This window comes from Gossypium hirsutum, chromosome A02, assembly GCF_007990345.1.
Source record: "Gossypium hirsutum isolate 1008001.06 chromosome A02, Gossypium_hirsutum_v2.1, whole genome shotgun sequence".
NCBI classification, from domain to species: domain Eukaryota; kingdom Viridiplantae; phylum Streptophyta; class Magnoliopsida; order Malvales; family Malvaceae; genus Gossypium; species Gossypium hirsutum.
In genome coordinates this window covers 1909145-1932178 of record NC_053425.1, presented here as the reverse complement: position 1 = coordinate 1932178, position 23034 = coordinate 1909145, and the positions used below count along the sequence as shown (strand labels likewise).

General features: G+C 29.2%; 1 protein-coding gene and 1 pseudogene across 1 annotated transcript; one reads left to right on the top strand and one right to left on the bottom strand.

Annotated features, from left to right (window-relative positions):
• The first annotated feature begins 1635 nt into the window (after nucleotides 1-1635).
• Nucleotides 1636-8166, top strand: LOC107927382 (peptidyl-prolyl cis-trans isomerase FKBP65-like; annotated as a pseudogene).
• Nucleotides 8167-8230: 64 nt separating this feature from the next.
• Nucleotides 8231-9042, bottom strand: LOC107927502 (cysteine proteinase inhibitor B). Its single transcript, XM_016858582.2, has one exon. It carries the CDS (start codon nucleotides 8798-8800, stop codon nucleotides 8423-8425), a length of 378 nt encoding a protein of 125 aa, XP_016714071.2. The 5' UTR covers nucleotides 8801-9042; the 3' UTR covers nucleotides 8231-8422.
• Between the last annotated feature and the right edge of the window lie 13992 nt (nucleotides 9043-23034).

Sequence of the window (23034 nt, the reverse complement as noted above, 5' to 3'; positions counted from 1 at the left end):
CAATCATCACCTTTTCACCTTCATTATTTGACTCTCTACCTTGGAGAATAAACCATAGAGAATAAACCAGTTTCGACTTTCAACACCACCTCCTTCACATAGATTTCTTATATCTACAATATATATATCTTATGCCTAACTAAACTAAACAATGCATATAGATTTAATAATACAAATTTATATTTATTAGGCACACCATTATAGGGTTAATTGGATGAAGATGGGTGGAAAGAACACTACCTTTTTTCATAGGTGAAGAAATAATGTGATTACTATTTTTGAAGGTAGGATAAAATCTCAATTTTGAATCAAATTGAGTAGCAAGTTGTTCTATCTATTGTAATATGTCAAACCACAAATTTATTATACATTAGCTATTTTTGACTTTGTATTATCATTATAAGTAACAAAAAAATATGAGATATACAGGGATATCTATAAGTTGATGCAACACACTTAAAAAAGACTTCGATTAAAAGAGTTAGATTCAAAATATGATTCTTGAAAAGTCTTTATTCTTGATTATCCTTATATCTTGACAGCATGCTTCGGAGAGTCCTAATCCAAACATAAGACTTGCAATTGACAATAATTTTGAGAATATTTGAAACCTACATATACATGATTGGTTCGTGGATGTAAGGATAACGAATTTAAAGAAAGCATATATGATTATTGTAAGGAACTTTTACGTGAGAGTATTTTGTTCATCTTTGAGTGATTTGTTAATAGTCTTTTGTAAGAAAGGTTTGTGGAGAGTCCGTACTAAATGTATTAGAGTGAGACTGCAATTATACGAGGTTTATGAGAGATTGGGTTTTAAATCATTACTTGTAGAGTGAATTTAGTAATGGATTTCTTTTTTAAGTAAGGTCTTGTAGAGTTAGTTGTTGCACCAAACTAAGTAACCAATTTGTTTGTGTTCATTTTAGCATTTTCTGCTTTGTTCATATTGTTGCGCCAATATGTGTACTAAACTTGTGGCCACATGACATATCACAACTTAGCCGGACATTTTTTCACTCTGTATTTTAGTTTGATCATTTTTAGTCCTTATAATTTCAATTTTGAAAATTTTAATCTCAACTAAATGATAATTATTAAATTCATTAAGTTTTGTCATTTCCAAAATCTTATGCATAAAACATGTTATGACATCATAAAATCCAAGTTTTGCCATGCAACTTTTTATTTCCATATAATACTCGTTAAATTCAAGTTAATAGATTTAATGTCTGTCATTTTACATCAAATTTGAAATTCTAAAATTTAAAAAAAATAAAGACCGAGAATAATTAAATTGGAGAATATAAACTAAATTTACTAACTTTATGTATATACAAGACTAAAATAAAAAAATTATCAATAGGCTTTAACCACTACCATTTAGGTAAGGACTAAAATTGTAAAATTAAAATTAAAATTTATCAAATTAAAATATAAAAACTAAATTCACAATTTATATATAGTATAAGGAGTAATAGTAGAATTTAACCAAAAATAAACGACTACCGGATTGTAAGGCCAAATATGAAAGACACTGTCAACTGCTCGCAAAAAGGAGGGAAAACTCAAGAACTAGGATTCAGTCCGTTAGCGGGAACAACTCTAATACAAACTCTCTCTGTTGTCGTTTATCTGTTTCATCTCAATGCCACCTTTATATTCTCATAGACTCGGATCTCTCTACATCGCTCAGGAAACCCAGAAAACCAATCTTCAAGCTTTTTGCCAAAGAAATACGACTTGGATTACCCAAAAGCAACCAACATGGAAGAAACCGCAAAAAAGGATGACTCGATTAACCCCATCCTCAAAGCGGGTGAGGAGAAAGATATTGGGAACGATGGCTTGAAGAAGAAGCTGGTTAAGGAAGGTGAAGGGTGGGAAACTCCCGAAAATGGGGATGAAGTTGAAGGTAATGGTGGGGTGGGGGGATCGTCTTCTTTGTTCATTGTTCTATTGATTTCTTTAGATATTTTTGAGTTGATGGGTTTATTTTGATTTCATTTGCAGTGCATTATACTGGAGTTTTGATTGATGGAACCAAGTTTGATTCCAGTCTTGATAGGGGAACTCCTTTTAAATTCAAACTTGGCCTTGGTAAATAAACCTTTTTTATCTCATTTTCAGTTCATCTTCTATTAACTTAAATTGTATTTAGTGCAGATGGTTTTCCTTGATGCATTGAACAGAAAGGTTATAGCTCATGTTATATGGACTTGAGCTTGAAAGTCAGGGGGATACGCGTTATGTGCCTAACACGAATATGGTTAATATTTTTTAAGTTTTTCCAATATTTAGAGGATCAAACCTCAAATCCGATTTCAATACAATTTTATGACATTGAAGAATCACAGGTTATAACTACCTAGTTGAACAAAACCATGGATATGCTCTCCATGGTTTTCAGGACAAGTAATCAAGGGATGGGACGAAGGTATCAAAACAATGAAGAAAGGTGAAAATGCCACTTTCACAACACCACCCGAGTTGGCATATGGTGAATCCCGATCACCTCCAACTATTCCTCCTAATGCAACACTTCAATTTGATGTGGAGCTGATTTCTTGGACTAGTGCCAAGGATATATGCCAAGATGGAGGAGTCTTCAAGAAAATACTTGTTGAAGGGGAGAAACGGCAGAACCCCAAAGATTTGGATGAAGTATTTGGTATATTAGGATTTATTTCCTCTTTCTGTTTAAATCATTCAAAACTTGTGTGCTTACTATTGGAAATTGGCCAACCATGCTGCTGTTACATTTTGTGGTTGAAGTGCATGCAGCTTGATGACATGCTGCAGCACATATGCTTGCTGTAACAGCAAGGTTTCTCTTTAGTTTCATTCTAATTAATCTAGTTTAAAATGGACAAGTTGATGACAACTTGATGCATTAGGTGTTGAATGACTAGTTTAGGTGGCTTGTTTATGTGGACAAGCAATGTTTTAATAGTCCCAATGCTGATTAGTGGGGTTAGTTGACTATTTGGTGATGTATTTGACTATAAATGTATGTTTTTTCTAGTTGAATGAATGAGCTGAATGAGCTATCAGCCATTAGCTCCCTTGCTGCACATTTGTGAGCAAGTAAAAATGCTTCTTGCACCTTGCTTCATGTTCTGTGCTCTTGTTCTCTCTTTTGTTGCTGCCTCTTGCACCAACAATTGGTATCAGAGCCTATGTCTTACGGGACCATTGATTTTGCTTCCCCTGCTTGTTGAAAAGAAAGAAGCTGTCAAAGCACAAGCAAGTCATTAAGGACTGCTTGTAGAGAAGATAATATCGGCTCAAACTTATAAGATCCCCAAACTAGCTTGAATAAGCTGAAGGAGGAGTTTAAAGGAAAGGTGTGAGCTTTCCAAATGTGCAAGCTTAGCAAGATGTCAAAGCTGCAAACTTAGCAAAGTGCGAGCCTAATGAAGACACCTGTTGAAGACAATATGCAAAGATGTGAGTCTGTCAAAGGTGTGAGCTTAGCAACATGTGGAAGCTCAATGCGTGCTGTATAGTTGCAAGCCTCTTGAAGACAGTAAGCAAAGTGTGAGCCTGTCGAATTGCAAGCCAAAATGGCAGAATGAAGGCAAGCTACTATACTCACGAACTGTTTGTGCAAGAAGAAAATGAATTGGTCAGCTTGAATCAAAGCATCTAAGAGCTGCCAAGTTCAAAAAACTTGATGAATGACTGGTATTTGCAGCATGGAGTCCAAGGAGGAGTATTGGAAATTGGCCAACCATGCTGCTGTTACATTTTGTGGTTGAAGTGCATGCAGCTTGATGACATGCTGCAGCACATATGCTTGTTGTAACAGCAAGGTTTCTCTTTAGTTTCATTCTAATTAATCTAGTTTAAAATGGACAAGTTGATGACAACTTGATGCATTAGGTGTTGAATGACTAGTTTAGGTGGCTTGTTTATGTGTACAAGCAATGTTTTAATAGTCCCAATGCTGATTAGTGGGGTTAGTTGACTATTTGGTGATGTATTTGACTATAAATGTATGTTTTTTCTAGTTGAATGAATGAGCTGAATGAGCTATCAGCCATTAGCTCCCTTGCTGCACATTTGTGAGCAAGTAAAAATGCTTCTTGCACCTTGCTTCATGTTCTGTGCTCTTGTTCTCTCTTTTGTTGCTGCCTCTTGCACCAACACTTACAGTGGTTGTCTTGTGTTTATGACAATCAAGTATGAAGTTTGTTTAGAAGATGGTACACTGGTTTCAAAATCTCATGGGGTGGAGTTCACAGTTGGAGATGGTAAGTGTGATTCCTCTTTACTATATGTTCTTACTTATCGTGAACGAATTCCGCAAGCTTAAATAAGAAGTCGAAATCTGTACCATGCAGGCTATTTTTGCCCTGCATTTGCAGAGGCTGTAAAAACAATGAAGAAAGGGGAGCAAGTTCTGCTGACCGTGAAACCACAATGTAAGATGAATTCCGTTATATGCTTTTATTGGCTTATGTGGAACACTATGAAAACTCAGTTGAGGGGTGACTCCTTTTTTCGAATATAGATGCATTTGGTGAGGATGGTAGGTCAGCAGTTGACAGTGAAGGTGCTGTTCCTCCGAACGCTACCCTCCATATCGCTCTTGAACTGGTTTCATGGAAGAGTGTTGCCCATATCACAAAGGACAAGAAGATATTGAAGAAGATCTTGAAGGAAGGAGAAGGTTATCTTCGTCCATATAATGGAACAATGGTTCAAGGTAACATGGCTTTGGAATTTATTATCTCATTACATTCTGTAGTTGTTTAAATGGTTTTCCATAACTCTTCTTTATACTCTTTGCTAGTGAAATTAATTGGGAAGCTGGAGGATGGGATGATCTTTGTGAAAAAGGGTCATGATGAGGGGTCATTTGAGTTCAAAGTTGATGAAGGTAATAATAGTTTTCATCCTTATTTGGTTCTTTATAAGATCTCATCACATAGGCACATTTGTTTCATACTTAGTCTTTGTATGAAGTTGTTTTGAATTGGATGACATTTGTGGCAGGACAAGTAATTGATGGTCTTGAAAAAACTGTGAAGACCATGAAGAAAGGAGAACATGCACTTATCACTATCCAGCCCGAATACGCTTTCGGTTCATCCTAATCACAGCAGGAGTTGGCTGTTATTCCTGCAAACTCAACTGTGTATTATGAGGTTGAGTTGGTCTCATTTGTGAAGGTTAGTGTATATATTCAACCTCTGATGCACATTTTCCATGTCAAGTGTGTATGTGCCCAACATGAGTATGCTTAGTTATTTCTTTGTTTTTTTTTTTCATGTATTTGTAGGATCTTTTGATATAAAATGTTATAGAAGTCCTTGTACTAGGAGTTGAATTGCATTTCGTACCCTCTACTCAAAAAATGAGAAGATTAGTCTTTGCACGTTAGATCAAAGAGTAAACTGGTCCTTCTGTTAAAAATTCTATCAATTTTTAATGTTAAAAACTAGTCCCTATACGTCATCATGAGGTACACGTGACATGCCATATATAATTGTCTAGTTATTTCATCAATCATACCAGTTTTTAACAAGTAAAACTGGATGAAACTTTTAATCTAAGATACAAATGCTAATTTGCTCATTTTTTAGTAAAGAATGTACAATGCAATCTAACTCCTATTACATGGACTTTCATGATACTTTCACTAATCTCTGGATGTAATAGCCTCATAACCATATGTCAGACAGGAGTACTTTAAAATAAGAAGTTGAGCAACATAGGCGCTGACACTGTCTAAAATGTTGATAATGAATGGTTGCAGGAGAAAGAATCATGGGAAATGAATGCACCAGAAAAGATTGAAGCTTCTGGGAAGAAGAAAGAAGAAGGGAATGTATTATTCAGGGCTGGTAACATTGAGAGAGCATCAAAAAGATATGAGAAGGTAAAGTTATGCACCATGAACTTTGCCATTTATACAAATTGTTTTAGACTGTTTTTACTTTTGATTCGACCATTTGACAACAATTCCTTTTGTTTCAGGCTGTTAGGTACATAGAACATGACTATTCTTTCAATCATGAGGAGCAGCAACAAAGTAAGTTGCTAAAAGTAACTTGCAATCTCAACAATGCAGCTTGCCAATTGAAACTCAAAGATTACAGGCAAGCTGAGGAGCTCTGTACTAAGGTAATATAGCTTTAATGGGGGCATCTAGAGCTTGTCTTGTTGGGAGATGTAAACTGCTGATTCACTTATGCTGATAGTTAAGGCTCGTGTGATTTTTTAGGGTTTTTTACCCTAATATTATAAAAAAAATTATACACCAAAATAAGTTGTCAGCCAGATTAATTACGAAAATGGTATACTTTTTGGGTCGTGCCTACCTGACAGGCACAACCCATTATTTTATTATTAAATTTCTTTTTTTGTTTTAAAAAATTATTATTATATTATTTTTAATATTTATATTAATATATAGATAAAAATACGAGTTTTACACGGATAAAAAATACCCGAAACGGGTCGAGCCTGTCAGGTAGTCGTGTCTGACAGGTAGGCACAACACCCTGCACATTTCCCTTTTCTTTCTTTGCATTTTACAAAAAATTGGTCTTATATCACTTTTGGTCCCTCTACTAGGCCTAAAATTAAAATTCAATCTTTATACTTGAATTTCTACAATAATATTTGGTTCTATTTTTTATAATTTTTTCCAAATAATTAATATTGTTAATTACTCTGATAAAATTTTTGACGTGTTTTTTTTAACAAAAAATTAGTTTAACAAAACAATGATATGTTAAGTTAGAATAAGTTTTAAATAATAAAATTTCTAACAAAATTGTATTAAAATTTTTGTTAATTACTCTATAAAATTTTTGATTAGTTTAACAAAACAATGATATGTTAAGTTGGAATAAGTTTTAAATAATAAAATTTCTAACAAAATTGTATTAAAATTTTTGTTAATTACTCTATAAAATTTTTGACGTGTTTTTTTAAACAAAATATTAGTTTAACAAAACAATGATATGTTAAGTTGAAATACATTTTTGTTAGAAATTTTATTATTTAAAACTTATTACAGCTTAACATATCATTGTTTTGTTAAACTAATATTTTGTTTAAAAAAACACGTTAAAAACTTTAACAGAGTAATTAACAATATTAATTATTTGGAAAAAAATTATAAAAAATAGGACCAAATATTACTGTAGAAATTCAAGTATAAAGATTGAATTTTAATTTTAGGCCTAGTAGAGGGACCAAAAGTGATATAAGACCAATTTTTGTAAAATGCAAAGAAAAGGGAAATGTGGGTGTTGTGCCTGACTATTAGGCATGACTAGTCGTGCCTACCTGACAGGCTCGACCCGTTTCGGGTATTTTTTTATCCGTATAAAACTCGTATTTTTATCTATATATTAATATAAATATTAAAAATAATATAATAATAATTTTTTAAAACAAAAAAAAATTAATAATAAAATAATAGGTTGTGCCTATCAGGTAGGCACGATCCCAAAAAATATACTATTTTCGTAATTAATCTGACTGACAATCTATTTTGGTGTATAAATTTTTTTTTTATAATATTGGGTAAAAAACCCGATTTTTTAGGTATTGGAACTTGAAAGTAGGAATGTGAAAGCACTATACAGGAGAGCTCAAGCTTATATTCAACTTGTTGATTTGGATTTGGCAGAGGCTGTTATAAAAAAGGCCCTGGAGATTGACCCTGGTAACAGGTATCTTTTTAATGCAAACTGTTGGATGTACATGAACATGACTGTTATACACATATTCTAGGTAAAATGTGTGCTTTGCTGCAGTAGGGAAATAGGGGCATTTTTGTAATATATACAGGTAGTTGTTTTATGAGTTAAATTACTATTTGGGATCTGAATCCAAGTTAAGTTTTGAATTAAGTAATTGAATTTTTTATTTAAATTAGACTGTTCTCACATTTGTTTCAAAAGAAGTGATTTAACCATTGTTTTTACAATTGTTGTCATTGCAGTGGAGTTAAATTATGTTTGTTTTGTTGACACCAGGGAATTTAAAATGGGGTACCGAGTCCTGAAAGAGAAAATGAGGGAATATAACAAGAAGGATGCACAATTTTATGGCAACATATTTGCAAAGATGAACTTACAGCAAGCAAATGAAGCAAAACAGGAACAGAGGACACCTATGATCATTGACAGCAAGGCATGATCAGATTGTTCTAAGATAAAAGGCTCAGATAATGCTACTCACTTGGTCTAAGAAGCCATGCATGTTGATGATATGCTTCTAATTCATTTAATAAACAAAGCATCTTTACATGATGTTAAATTTTTTGTGCTTTGAATCAATCATCTTCACCATAACCCCAGTCCCCAGAATTTCTGACATACAAGCAGTTAATTACCATACTTTCTTATTCAAACGCTTTATTAATTAAGATTACAAGGGAAAAAGACTACTCCTTTTAATGAGTAGAAGGGGAAAATTTAAGCAAGTCCTTGGATTGAACCCAAGGCTTAACCAAAACCACTGACTCAAAGGTCTTGGTTACCCCACCTTGCATGGCTTTAATCTCGAGATAATACTTGATCCCAGCAACCACCTGTTTCTCAGCTCCCACCACTTGAGAGAAAACCAACGCCGTCGACGGCCCACCATTGGCCAAACTGAAACGCAACCGCCCTTGGCTCCGCCTGTTATACTCCTCCACCGAGAACCTCCCAAGCTCTTGCACCTCTTTGTTTTTCTTCACATCGTTTATCCTCATCCTCCCTCCCAACCCATCAACCACTGTTGTCACCAACAACAAAGACAGAACAATTACAACCTCAGCTTTCGCCATATCTCTAATTTGCTGCTACACCTTATTTTTTGATGATAATATGATATATGGGTTGTTCTTTATATAATATAATATAAACAAGCAGAAAAACAAAAAACTGAAAGAAAGACAAGTGTCAACTGGAGTGATGGGGTCATGTAATGAGTGAGTGTGTACTGTTTCGTGTTCTCGACACGCAAATTAAGGTGGTTGAGTGACAACACAAGCAAACCGGGGAGAACACACGAGTAACAAGCATCAACTGCTTGCCGCATCTGGTACTGATGTAATGTTTTTAGTTGTTTCCAGCTAGCTGCTTTCTTTGCAGTATTGTGATGTTATTAGGTACTTTTTGTTTTTTCTTCTTTTATCGTTAGGGATTGCTTTGGTGCTCTATAATTAATATATAAAACTGTAATTTTATCTTATTTTTATTTCTTCTTAATAAAATAATAATAAATTAATTTTTTTTTAATTTTTAATTTTTTTAATCTGATTTATCATTATCTTATTGAAAGTATATATAAAATAACATAGAATCACATCACACTCCTCTCTCATAATTAGGCATTGGTTTGTTAGGTAAATTTGAAATATATGTCTATTTTAAAAAATATTTAAAATTTTAAGTCAATTTCTTTTATATTTAGGGATATGATAGAATATTTGGAAAATTGTAAATACAACAATCAATAGAAAGGGTTGAATGACAGATGGAAACCGACTTAAATCCAAATCAGGAGTAAGATGAAACCTATAGTGTTATCGCTTAGACGACAATGTTGAGGTCGTTGAAAGTTATAAGCAATGCTTGCAAAAACTCTGCGGCTAAGGTGGCAAAACGAGTGCTCTAGTCCCTACGTGTTTAGACTGTTTAACACCACTAAATACATTGAAAGTACCATGAAAAATATCATATTAAAACTAGGATCATCTTTTGTTTTATCATTTAAAAAATAGATGAATTAGTTTTTTTTTTTTTGACAACAGATGAATTAGTTATTAAACATTAAATTAATGAGTAAATGTTTAAAATTTCATTGATTTTGACAATTAAAAATTGGTCATTATACGTTAGTATGAGATACACATAACACGTTATTTGTAACAGTTTGATTATTTTGCCAGCCACGTCCATCTTTAACAGTATAAATAAATAAAAATTTTAATACAAATAATTAATTTACTTTTTAGTCTAACGCGTAAAAATTAACTTACTTATTTTTTAAATAAAAAATAAAATAAAATCTCACCCTTAATATAAAATTTCTATATTACTTTTACCGGAAAACTTGTATGAGTTATGGTATTTACATCACACAGGAGCGTTATGGACAGTGATATTGAAGTGTTATTTAATGTGGGGTTAATTTAGTGTTGAATAGTAATCTGTTGTGAACATTTTAGACACAGTGATTTGTGGAAAAGAAAAAGACGATGGAAGTGGGGAGAATTCTTATCGTCTCGGGCACTGTTGGAATGCTGATAAGGATTTACATTCTGGCATTGATGATTGGGGGAGATGGACAGCTGCATCAATAAATTGACAAGTGGCTGTTTTTAAATATGATAATATGAATTTCATATCATATAAAGTATATGAATATTTTTATATTTTTAACAACACTCTATCAATATTATTTGAATCAGACTGAACGGATTAAATCAAAAATTAATTAAAATATCAATTTAATTAACATGAATAGATTAATTAATTCACTAATTATTATAAGTTGATTAGAATCATTTTAACCTACTATTAAACTAATTTTTTTTTATTTTTAATAATTTATTTAATTAAATAAAAAAACCAATCAAATTAGTTAAATTCGAAGAGCTTCATTCGTCAAATCCCAACTTTCATGAATAAGGTTAAAAAAAATACAATTATAATACCAAATATAAATTTTAAATATTTTTTCAATAATTAATATAAATTATTTATAAAATTAATGAAAGTAATTTAAAAAATAAAATATAATAATAGATTATATTTAAATAATTTAGTATAATTATATATGATATTTAAATAATTTAATATAATGATACATAAAATATAAATTAGTCTAACTTTTTTATATACTTTTTAAATAAGTAATATAAATAAGAGTATTTTGATAATTTCACTTTCAGGTTATAAAGCTTTTTCTTTTTAACGAATGCAACGGTAGTGTAAACTTATCCATAGGTCAAGCCACTTGGCCTGGCACAAATTTAATTTTTACGATAATAAAAATATAATTTTATCATTTTAATATCCTATTCTTTATAATTTTTAAAGAATTAAATAATTTTTTATTATTTTTAGGGGGTCAAAATATAATTTTATTTTTACTAATTTTAAAAATCTTAAAAGGGTTTAAATGAAAAAAATTTTATTTTAAAAGGAGTCAAATCCTTACTAAACCCCTTGTTACGCCTTGCCAATGATTAAATTAATTTTTTTTATTTTTAACTTTTTATAATTTTTTATAATTTATTAAATTGAATCGAATAATTTAATTAAACGATTTTTAGCTATTAAACTAAAAATTTAGTAATATAATCAATTTTACCGTAAATCGAATTTTTAGAAGGTAAAAATGTCTGCCTTCGGGCATCTACTACCACTTTTATATGTACAATCTGGTATGCATCATGGTGCTGGGAACTTGTGATGTGCAGCATAGATCATGTTTTTCTGGTCTAAACTTGGATCACCAGTTAAAGCATGCATGCATCTGCATTGGGCTCCAGTCATAACCGGTTCAAAAAGTTGAAGCATGTGCATGTGTCCCAGAGTGATACGTATTAATGAAGCTAAAGTTTCGACCACGTCACTAATGCATTTTCTTTCCTGAAAAAGAAAAAGAAAACAGCCGAAAGCCTTGTTCTTGAAAAATGTATTGCACCAAATTATTAAATTATGGATTAGGTCCATTGGGGAAATTTTGCAGAGCCCAAAATAAATCCATGGGCTGCTACAACGATTGAGGTAGGAAATGTGTTTGATGTATCTATATAAAAAAATTATGGCAGGAATTAAATTATATATTTTTACATAGTAAAAATATAATTTTATCATTTTAATATTTTATATATTTATAAATTTTAAAAGGTTAAATTAATTTTTTATTATTTTTAGAGGTTAAAGTTTAATTTTTACTATTACTAATTTAAAATTTTATAAATTATAAAAAAAATAAAATTAAAAATTTATCATTTTAAGGAGGTTAGGGTACTTGCCAGCCTCCTAACTTCATCATTGTATAAAACAATAGACGCGATAAAACATTGATTTAAACACACTTGAATGTGTAATATTTTTCATTTTAAATTTTAAAAAATTATGAATAATATAAATATTTTATAAGAAAATGACAAGTTGGTATCAGTTTTAATAATTTGCAATGTTGAAAAATCCCACATCTTTGTGCTATTTTATAATAATTATTATTATTTTTACCAAAAATAATTGAATGAATAATAATATTAAATACCACATCTTTGTGCTTATTAGGTTGTGCCTATTCGCAAGAATTAGTGGGGCATTGTGATGTTGGTCTCTGGTTCTCTGATTTATCGAGGGGATTATAGTGTCACATTGATATTTAATTTTTGTTTTTTAATATAATGTTTAGAATTATCTATATTCTCTTCCTAATCTTTAAAAATGATGATAATACGCTTCAGCGTACTCGAAACCGCGTCCTTTTTTAGTCGATTGAATCTTAGCTCAATTTGTATTGGTATTGTTCAGTAATAACAATACCAATACCAACTGAGCTAAGATTCAATCGACTAAAATTTAATATTTTTAATCTTCTTTCTTCTACCTTAGATATAATATCAAGGCAGCAACACATAAAAAATAAGAACACCCATAAAATATACAATCTCAACAACAAAAGGATAGCAACCCCATACATGTTCAAAGTGTTGAGGTCGACTAAAGTGTCCCATGAACGAATAAGGTTGTGCTGGTCAAGATAAGGCTCGACTGATAAATTGCAGAAGAAAATAATATTTGAAGTTCTTAGTGCAAGAAACTTAAAAAGATCATATAAATTATTGATAATGATTGGTTATTTAAATAATTTCATATGTAAATTTAAAAAAAAAGTGTATATAATATAGAAAAATTCATCTATTCAATATGGAAACCCTTTTTTAAAGTGTTATTTCACTTTGCAATGTTGATAAACATATAATTACCCCAACAAGCTACTAGACATATTATTTACATAATATGTAATACTCAAATCTATAATAATAATAAAAAAAGTAAATCAAATATCTGCAAAAATCACCATCCATTACCATCGCTAAATTAGCATTTAGGGTTAAAACCTAGAATAAATGCCAGCAACCCATCTTGAATGAGCCAAAATAAAAAAAAAAAAAAAAAACAGTGGCCTTTGTTTATTCTTGAAAATGTCTTAATGCTTTAGAAGAACTTTAGACATTTTTTGAGAGTTTCAAAGTAGATCTTCGGATACGGATTCCGCCCACTAAGGTTGAACTTCTCTCTTATCGAGACCAGTTTCGGGTCAAGCGGGGATTGGTTTTATTTTGAAGACTTCGGTTCTAAGTCGGGATGAGTTTAGTATAATAACAAAAACATCTTTATATATAATATAGTAAAAATATTTGAAATTCTGTCATACACGTATGTGTATGAAAATTACTTATTTAGAATAAAAAAATGTTTTTAAAAATAACATATAATAAATGATAAAACATATAGTTTAAAGTTAATTATTAATAATAACACATGCAAGATCTACTATATTAAAAGAAATTAGGTTAAAGTAAAACAACATTTAAACATGTAAATACATCAAATTAAAAATATTAATTGCACTACAATTCTATATCATGGTGTTGTCATTAATCTTGGGTTAATATAGAGTTAACTTGTGATACCAACATTATCAATATTTGATTATGACACATTCACAATGTGGGTGAAACTAACTATGTGATAAATTTATTAAAAATTGACATTAAAACTAAATATGGGTTTGATTGAAATGCTTAACTTGTGTTCAAATCTCATCATATACGATTTATTCTATATTTTATACGAACATAAAAAAATCGTTGAGTTGAGAGACAATATTGAAGAGTAACACGCAAACTCATAAAACTATATACAACACAGCAAATCAAGAATCGGAAAAAATCTATACATGGCATACATACATATATACATGATGAGATGAAATCTCACTTACCGTAATTCTACATGATAAAAGATTTAAGCTTGAATACTTAAAAACTCAAAACGTTCGCTTTCACAAAAAAACTAATGGTGAGTTTGGATGGGCAGTGCGTTTACCTGCGGTTAGTGTAAAAACAGCGATGGCGGTGAGATTAGATACTGTAGCGGTACTGTAGCGTGAGACAAAAAGTAAGCTAAACGCACCACACCGCACCCAATCGCCCATCCAAACCCACCCTAAGACATTATTAGCTCCAAAAACTAATATTTCCCAAAAAGTAAACGTAGTATTTATTTCCTTTGTATACCATTCTCTTGGCAACAAAAGGGAACACGAAAGCAAGTAATAACGTGTACACATTGAAGTACATAAACAAACATCATGGCCAACATGTTGTTTGCTATCCATGTCGTTCCCACGTTCCAAACTATGGCATTCAACAGACATAGAAACACCACCATTAATAACCTTGTGTCTGAATTTCCACTTCTCTTCTGTTTTTTCTTATCTCATTTGTGGGTGTTCTTATGATAATGGATATGATGGACCACCCAAAGTTTATTACACAAAATTGACATGAATGGAAGATTTATTGAAAAGCCACATAAAGATATGCACTTGTTTTTGAAGCCTTAGATCATTTATTAGTTCGGTTTTGGTGTCAATAGGATAGGGGGACAATCCCTCAAGTTGATCATAGAAGTATGTCTATAATCAAACTCAATATATTCATATATATATATACATACTCGTTTTGTATTTTTGTATTTTTATATCATAATCATGTTAATTAACATGCTAATAATTTAATGTATTCATATATTTCCTTTACGTAAGTTGTAGATTTAGTCCTTTTTAATTTTTGAAATTTCAATTCTAACCTAAATGTTAATAATTAAATTTGTTTGGTTATATTTTACTATTAATCTTGTACTATGCGTAAAGTTGTAGGTTTAATTTCTATTCTTCAATTTGATCATTCATAATATGTATACTTACCAATTTTCGAAATTTCAACCTTGATGTGATCAATCATCATCAAATCCATTAATTGACTTTTCTGGGAGTAATGATAATATGTTAACTACAGAAAAATTTGAAAAATAGCTAACTTTATTGAATTTAATAGCCATTGTTTGGTCATGATTGGAATTCCAAAGTTTGAAAAGCACAGTGAATAAAAATGATCAAATTAAACTACAAGGATTAAATACACAACTTATATATAATACAAGGACTAATGGAATAATTTAACTTTTTTTTGGTATCTTATCCTATTTTTCGGTTAGAGACCATAAAACAAGAAGCTTGTGGTTTTGTCTTCCTTAGGAAACCAAATCATTCTAAACCCAAACTATGGTCCATTTTTCACACTTTTTGAGACCCAATTCTATAAAGATTGGGGACTGCCATTGGATGGTGATAAAATAGGACAAATAGCTTCTAAACCCTGGCCATACATCACCAATAATTTTCTTATAAAATTAGAAATGAGTAAAAGCCATCAAATTGGAAAGAAATAAATAAATAGGCTTGAAAATGATATCCATATGTATTTCCTACACCTTCTCTTTGAAGAGGAAGACCAAAATCAAACACATTACTAGAACCCTCCCTTTGAATTTCGTATTATCATTTGAATCGGTTTGAATCGAGTGAAATTTTTTTTGAGTTAATCGAGTTGACGAGTCATATTTTATCATTTTAACTCGATTTGAAATTTTTAGAATCAAGTTGAGTGGAATGAAATTCGAATCGAGTTGAATTAAGTGAAATTGTTTGAGTTAAAATAAAAACTTAAACATGTCAAATTAAGATCTTATTACAGTATAGCTAATTTCATGTTAGAGAACATAAATTTGAAACTATATTGTGAAAATAGAATGTTGATAATGACAGTGAATCGCAAACAAAGAGAGAAAAGAATACCTAGAATTTTATCTGGAAAAATTCACTATGTCGAATTCGAATGATACAAAAGGAGTATAGACTACGTTTATTTATAAGTTTGTAAAATCATATTCTAATCAAAGTCAAACATAATAATGCAGTAAAGTTAAAACACCTTATTCTAATCAACATCAAATAGATGAAATAAACTTCCATACGAATTTCACTTGTGCAACCCTCGGCCTTCGCTCTCGTAGATCACCTTATCTTATCACTTGTATTTTATTTTAATAGGAATTTGGTCACACAACTTCTAACACATATTTTTTAAAACTTTAAAAAAAATCCTTATAGCATTATAAACTTGAATATTAATTAACTTATTTATGTCCCAATATTATTGTTTTAGAATTTATTTAAAAAATTATAATTATTTAAAAAATATAAATTTTAGAATTTTTATAAATATTTTATTTTTTAATTTTTAATATTATTTGAATATTTTTTGTAATTTTTGTTAAGAGAGAGATCAGTTTGCTTATTTTCAAAATTGACAGGGGTTAAAAGGGTATTTACACCAATCTATTATTCAAGTTATTCAAATTGTAAAATTCAACTCGACTGAAACTCGAATAATTCAAATACTAGATTCAATTAACTCGGAATTTAAACTTTTTTCGATTTTTTTTGAATCGGATCTAGTTTTGCTTACCCCTATTTGTATCTATATATACAAGGACATCACCAAAAAGACAAGTAGGGTTTTTGGTTCCAAAATGATAAAATTGTACTTTGACCCCTCTCAAAATTATAAAAAAAATTGTAGTCCCTTTACCCCCTAAAATTTATAATTTAATCTTGACCCCTCTAAAATGAATTTTTAACTTTCAAATAATTACACATATTCCTTTATAAAAGATATTGCTTAAAAATTAATATTAATTGTATGAAAAATACATCATGCATGGTGTAATTTTCTTCATTCTGTCTTTTTCAGTTTGTGGATTATGCTTTTCCAAAGTTATGTTTTCTGCATATAATAATTGCTTAATTTTTGGAGATGAAGCAAAATGTTAGGTTAAAGAAATTATAAGATATGGTTGAAATATTAATAAAATATCCCAATCAAAGTTTGATATGTACCAAACCAAAGTTAAAAAAACAGTGTAACAGTTGTCGAGGTTAAAGAAAAAGGCATAAATGAAAACGAGAAAAGGTGTAGAATAATATTTAACAGATGATATAATGGAAGAATTTAATTGACAGCTAGTTTGTAAGTAAATTGTCACCCCCCCCCTTCTAATTCATCATTATTTTATAAACCCCACAATAAACATTACATATTCTATCAATCTCTCTAAATCATTCCACATATGTTACTCGAATTTAACTTAAAAATGTTCGATTGATATGGGTTTGAGTGCGTTGAATTGCATTATCCTCTTATTTATGGGTTCGAGACGAGTTATGGGTAGTTCTAAGTACTGTATCAAGTAGAACAGATCTGATCAGAACATGAGATTCTTAAAAAAAAAAGGTTAGAAAATTTCTAAAAAATTGATAATAACTTATATATTTTAAATTAAATTGAAATTTTAGTATTTTTAAAAGTTGAATTATAATTTTATTATATATTAATTTAAAATTTTATAAATTTAGGATATTAAAATAAAATTTTCCTTTTAGGGCCCTCCTTCGTGCTTTTATCTAATAAAAACTTTCTAGATTAATTGGTAACATCTATGCCAAAATTTGATTTATTAATTGATTCATAATCAATAGATTTTTATCACATAATAATATATTTAAAAAAATTTAACTTCTTAATTGATTAGAAAAATTCATACAAAAGTCGATTGAGTCTTAGCTCGATTGATATAGACATTGTTACTAATGTAGGAGGACATGGGTTCGAGTACGCTAAAACATATTATCTTCTTATTTATGAGTTGGGGATGGACTATGAGTAGTTTCAAGCCTGACCCTGAAGATTATTTAAGAGTCCAGCTGCTCAAGGCCCAGGGTTAGAAGGGGCCTAACAAATTATTTTTTCAACTTTGAATATGGGAAAAAAAATTTAGACTAAAATACTTAATCTCCTAAGGCCCCAAAATTTTTTTCAGTTTTTATTATATTATATTTTATAATTTTTTTTAAAAGAGATCCAATTTATTATTTCGCCTAGGACCCTAAAATCATCAAGAACGAGCCTGTGTAATTCTAAACATTATTAAAACCTATAATAAAATTATTAAAAAACATTATTGTTGGTGGATGGTATTACCATAAACCAAATTAGTAGTTTCTAATTAATATGCGGTCTGTAAATTAAAGCAATTGCAGTAGTAACAGTGGGACAATAAGCATAAAACACTAAGAGGAAAGTAAAAACAAAAACAAAAAAGAATCCAATGCTGCAACTAATTTTACCTAATTAGTTGAAGTTAGATAATAAGCATCCACATTAATGTTTTGGGTAAACTGTATTACTAGTCACTCAATTATTAGTATATTTCTTTTTTAATCATTTAACTATTAGTAATTTTTTTAGTCACTTAACTATGAAAAGTCATAAAATGGTCACCTAATTATTCAATTCTGTCTTTTTTATCATCAGTTAGCTAACGGTAACCGTTTTTAAATTGACATAATAGCAACTTTAACCCTCGACATTTATATATTTTGTCAATTTAATCTTGATTTTAAAAAATCGACCCTAAACATTTATATATTGTGTAATTTAGTTTTTTTTTTGCAGTTTTGTTTTTCTTTGTGATCCTTTCACCTAAAAAGTTAAAAAAATAAATTTATCAACTAAATTTGGTTGAAAATATACAGAAAAATGAAAACACCTAAAAATCCAAGATAATGATTTTTATTTTTTCTCCTTTTAAAATTAACCCAAAAATGCAAAAAAAAAGACCAAATTACACAATGTATAAATGTTGATGGTTACATTTTTAGAATTAAGACTAGGTTGACATAATTTATAAATGTTAAATGTTAAAGATGCTATTATGTCAATTTTAAGAACAGCCACTGTTAGCATGTTGGTGATAAAAAAACAAAGTTGAATAGTTAGATAATTATTTTATAACTTTTCATAATTGAGTAATCACGAAAGTAATTTATTAATAATTAATGGTCATTTTATAATTTTTCATAATTGAATAACTAAAATTTTTTTGTAAATAATTGAATGACTATTAATATAATTTATCTTAATATTTATTGAGTTTAAATTCCAATATTGAAAAATTAGTTATAACTTTAAAAAAATCTTTATAATAATGATCTAAAACATTTATGATAAACAACTCGAATAATTTCTCATTCAAGGACTTAAATCGCTTTCAAAGGGCAATGTTCAATCACAATCATGGATTGATTTGCTTGTATCCTGCTAGATTTAGTCGCATAATTTTGCTTTGGCATCATTGTCAAAATGTGACATTGATGATGGAGAAAGGTATCAACTACCTTTAAATTGATTCAACCATTCAAAATTCTCATTGGTTGTTCCATAAACAATATCTAATAATAAAAAGCTTTTCTTTTCTTTTTTATTCTTTTTTCTGATTATAGATATTAAGATTCGAATTTTATTAATATCAGATTCTTTATATATTTTTTAAAAATTCAGTTATGTAATAAAAAAAAAGTATTTTCAGAGATTAAGTGTGCGGATTCTGATTTTATGAGTTTATATATGTTTGTTGAACCGTTAATATCTATTCAATAGAGAAAGGATGGTATGAAACTGTAATTCCATGTCATCCTTTTCCCTTTCCAATAGGAGAATGATAAATCAGATTCTTCTTTATCATTTTTAGCATTTTTAGACGAAAATTCTGATTTGTCATTTTTTTATTGGAAAAAGATAAAGATGACGTGGAATCGCAATTTTATACAATCTCTTCTCTTATTGAGAGATTGTTGTTAGCCGATTGTAATAACTTCCATGGAGAAAAAGAAGCAAAAGAATCCCTTTGAATAAGGGCAATTATCTTAACTAATTTGTACTTAATTAGCCATAACTATCAACCATATCCATTAATTACCTAAAGGTACAAGAAATAAATGAAAACTGATACACCAAAATTGCATTAGAAAAAATGTTCAGATCTTATTGTTTAAAGCTGATCATGCAATAAATTTGAAATTGTTCTGTGATAGAATAATTCTACAATTGACAGTATATGTCAGATTCATTCAATCAAATAAAGTTGAAAAAAATATAATATATTACTGTCATTGCAAGTAATGAAATAAACAGTTTGCTTAAATAACCAAAAAAGATTTGGAGAATTATTAGGTAGGTATGAAAAAAGAGAGTAAATAGAACATACCTACATTAAGAAAACAAGGGTCAAATTTTGTCACTGGTACCTATATTTGAACAAAGTTAAAAATCAAATCTCTTGTTTTTTTTATTTAAGATAAATTATACTGGTAATCATCTAATTATTAGTAATTTTTTGGTTACCCAAAGATGAAAAGTTGTAAAATAGTCACCTAACTGTTCAATCTTTTTCTTGTCACCAGTTAAATTACTAACGAACTTGGCAATTTTTAAAAATTGGCATAATAGTAACTTTAACCCTTAACATTTATATGTTTTGTCAATTTAGTCTTGACTCAAAAAAAAAAAACCTCAACATTTACACATTCTGTAATTTGATCTTTGTTTTGTTGTTTTATTGCTCAACTATAAAAAAATTGCAAAATGATCACATAATTTTTTGACGTTTTCTTTTTTGGTCAACAACGGTTAAATTACTAATTAAATTGGCAATTTTTATAATTGACATAATAGCAACTTTAACCCTTAACATTTATACATTGTGTCAATTCAGTCTTGACTCCAAAAAAAAATCTCAACATTTACACATTGTGTAATTTAGTCTTTATTTTGTTGTTTTATTTTATTTGTGACATTGAGGGTTAATTTTAAAACAATGAGAAAAAAAATTAAAATTATTATTTTAGATTTTTGGGTGTTCCCATTTTTGGTATATTTTCGATCAAATATATTTGTGATACAATGTATAAACGTTGAGGGTTAAATTTTTTAGAATCAAGACTAAATTAACACAAAGTTATAAATATTGAGAGTTAAAATTGCTATTATGCTAATTTTAAAAGATGTTTCGTCTCTTTCCATCAGCCATTTAACGATTAGTGACCAAAAAAAGAAAAAAAACCGAATAGTTAAATGACTATTTTGTAATTTTTTATAGTTAAATGACCAAAAATAAAACTCACCATTAATTGAGTGACTACAAATATAATTTATCCTTCGATTTAATACTCATAATTCAGTTCTTGATACCGTTAGTATTTTACATTACAATTACCATCATCATTACAACCATGCAATCATTTCAACTTCAAAATCAAAATCGACTTATAAATTTTTAAAAAACCAAAATATAATTTTATTGAAGTAAAATTTAAAATATTTTAACAATGTTATTAGTTGAATTATTATTTTTTAATCGAAAAAATAAAAGAATTTAACTTTTAATTTAAAAAAAAAAAAGAGATTAAATCTTAAACTTTACCAAAAAAACATGATAATATATTTTAATTAATAAGAGATAAATTACAAAATTCAGGTAATATGACTAATACAATTAACTTTTTTTTGGTAAATTACAATAACATGGTAAAGCTCGAACAAGAAACACGATTAATACAACTCGAATCTAGATCACACCTGAGACAGTGAATACCTTAACTATCACGCATCACATGGGGTTCAAAAGTACTTAGCTTTTAATTCTCCTGTCCAGGTTTTCATTACAAGTTACAATTCAGACCAGATTAATAAATAAAACAACAATTGTATATATATTGCACTTTGGGGTTGTTTTCTTTTATTATCCATAATAATTTGCATTAAAAAACTATTCAATATTTGTGCACATAAATGCATTGCTCAATTCACCCAAAAGGTTGGTTTGTAAAAAGTAAAAACTTGAGAATTTCCAATACAAACTTTGATGGCAAAAAAGAAAAATTGACTTCAAAAAAGCACCCCTTTATCTAATTTACATATGAATTCCACTACTTTAATTTATGTATTTTTCCATAATATCCAATTTTAATAGATTTTCCTTTTTGTCAGAATTTTCTAAAGCTGATTGGATTGTAAAAGACTTATTCTTTAAGCCAACTCATAAGTTCACTAATGCCCTTTTCTAAATCCAATATTATATAATTTCTTTTTACTATATAAATTATTTAGGATTATTTCCACAAAACATCCCTAAACTATCACTCGGAATTTAAATTACGTTTTAATTGACTCCTTATAGTATTAGCATTCTGACTGATAGAAGGACCTAATGGTTAAAATCTATGTTCTTTTGAATGTAAATTAAATTAGGTTGGGACAAAATTTAAGGATACCTGTAAACTGGAAAAAAGAGAAAGATCCTGTTTGAAGAAATGACAATGGATTACAGCTAAAACCACACAAATCATTGTTAATCATCAGTTGGACTTTGAGATATCAATTGTCCCCACTTTAACAGCTGTTTACAAGTAAATAAAAAAGAATCTTAATTTTTATTTTTTTCCCACTAGTTTACTCCATTTTTATTAATGTTACATAATTGTCAATCTAATCCAATGCCTATAGGGTCCCCCTCCTTCAACCCCACTTCTGATTTCCAGCTAAATTTGAAAGCAATGGCAAATTTGCTGTCTTTTTCTTTTCAACTGTAGTTTTTGTTTGGTTGCCAAGAAAAATTATAAAGAAAATGGATAAATTCATGGGACACAACTGTTTTGCCTTTTTATCATATTATTCTTCTAATAAAACCCAAATCTGCGGATGGATATTAGCCTAAATTATAGGCACTAATCAAAGACATTAAGTTATACATAGAAGCAGAATTTTCTAATGGTTTAATATACTATTTGATACTTGAGTTTGGTTTTAATGTTCAATTTAGTCCCTGAGTTCCTTAAATTTGATAATTGAATTTTTCCTTATTCGATTTGATACCTAGACTTTATTTTTTACTAAAATACATGTGTCAATGAATTTGTTTAATTTAATAATAAATTAAACAATAAAGCCAAATTCAAAGACCAAATTGAATATTGAAGTAAAATTCAGATACCAAATAGTATATTAATCCATTTTCTAAA

What these genes read in the sequence shown, in the direction of transcription:
- LOC107927502 (XM_016858582.2), bottom strand. Translation starts at nt 8,800, where the DNA reads ATGGCGAAAGCTGAGGTTGTAATTGTTCTGTCTTTGTTGTTGGTGACA.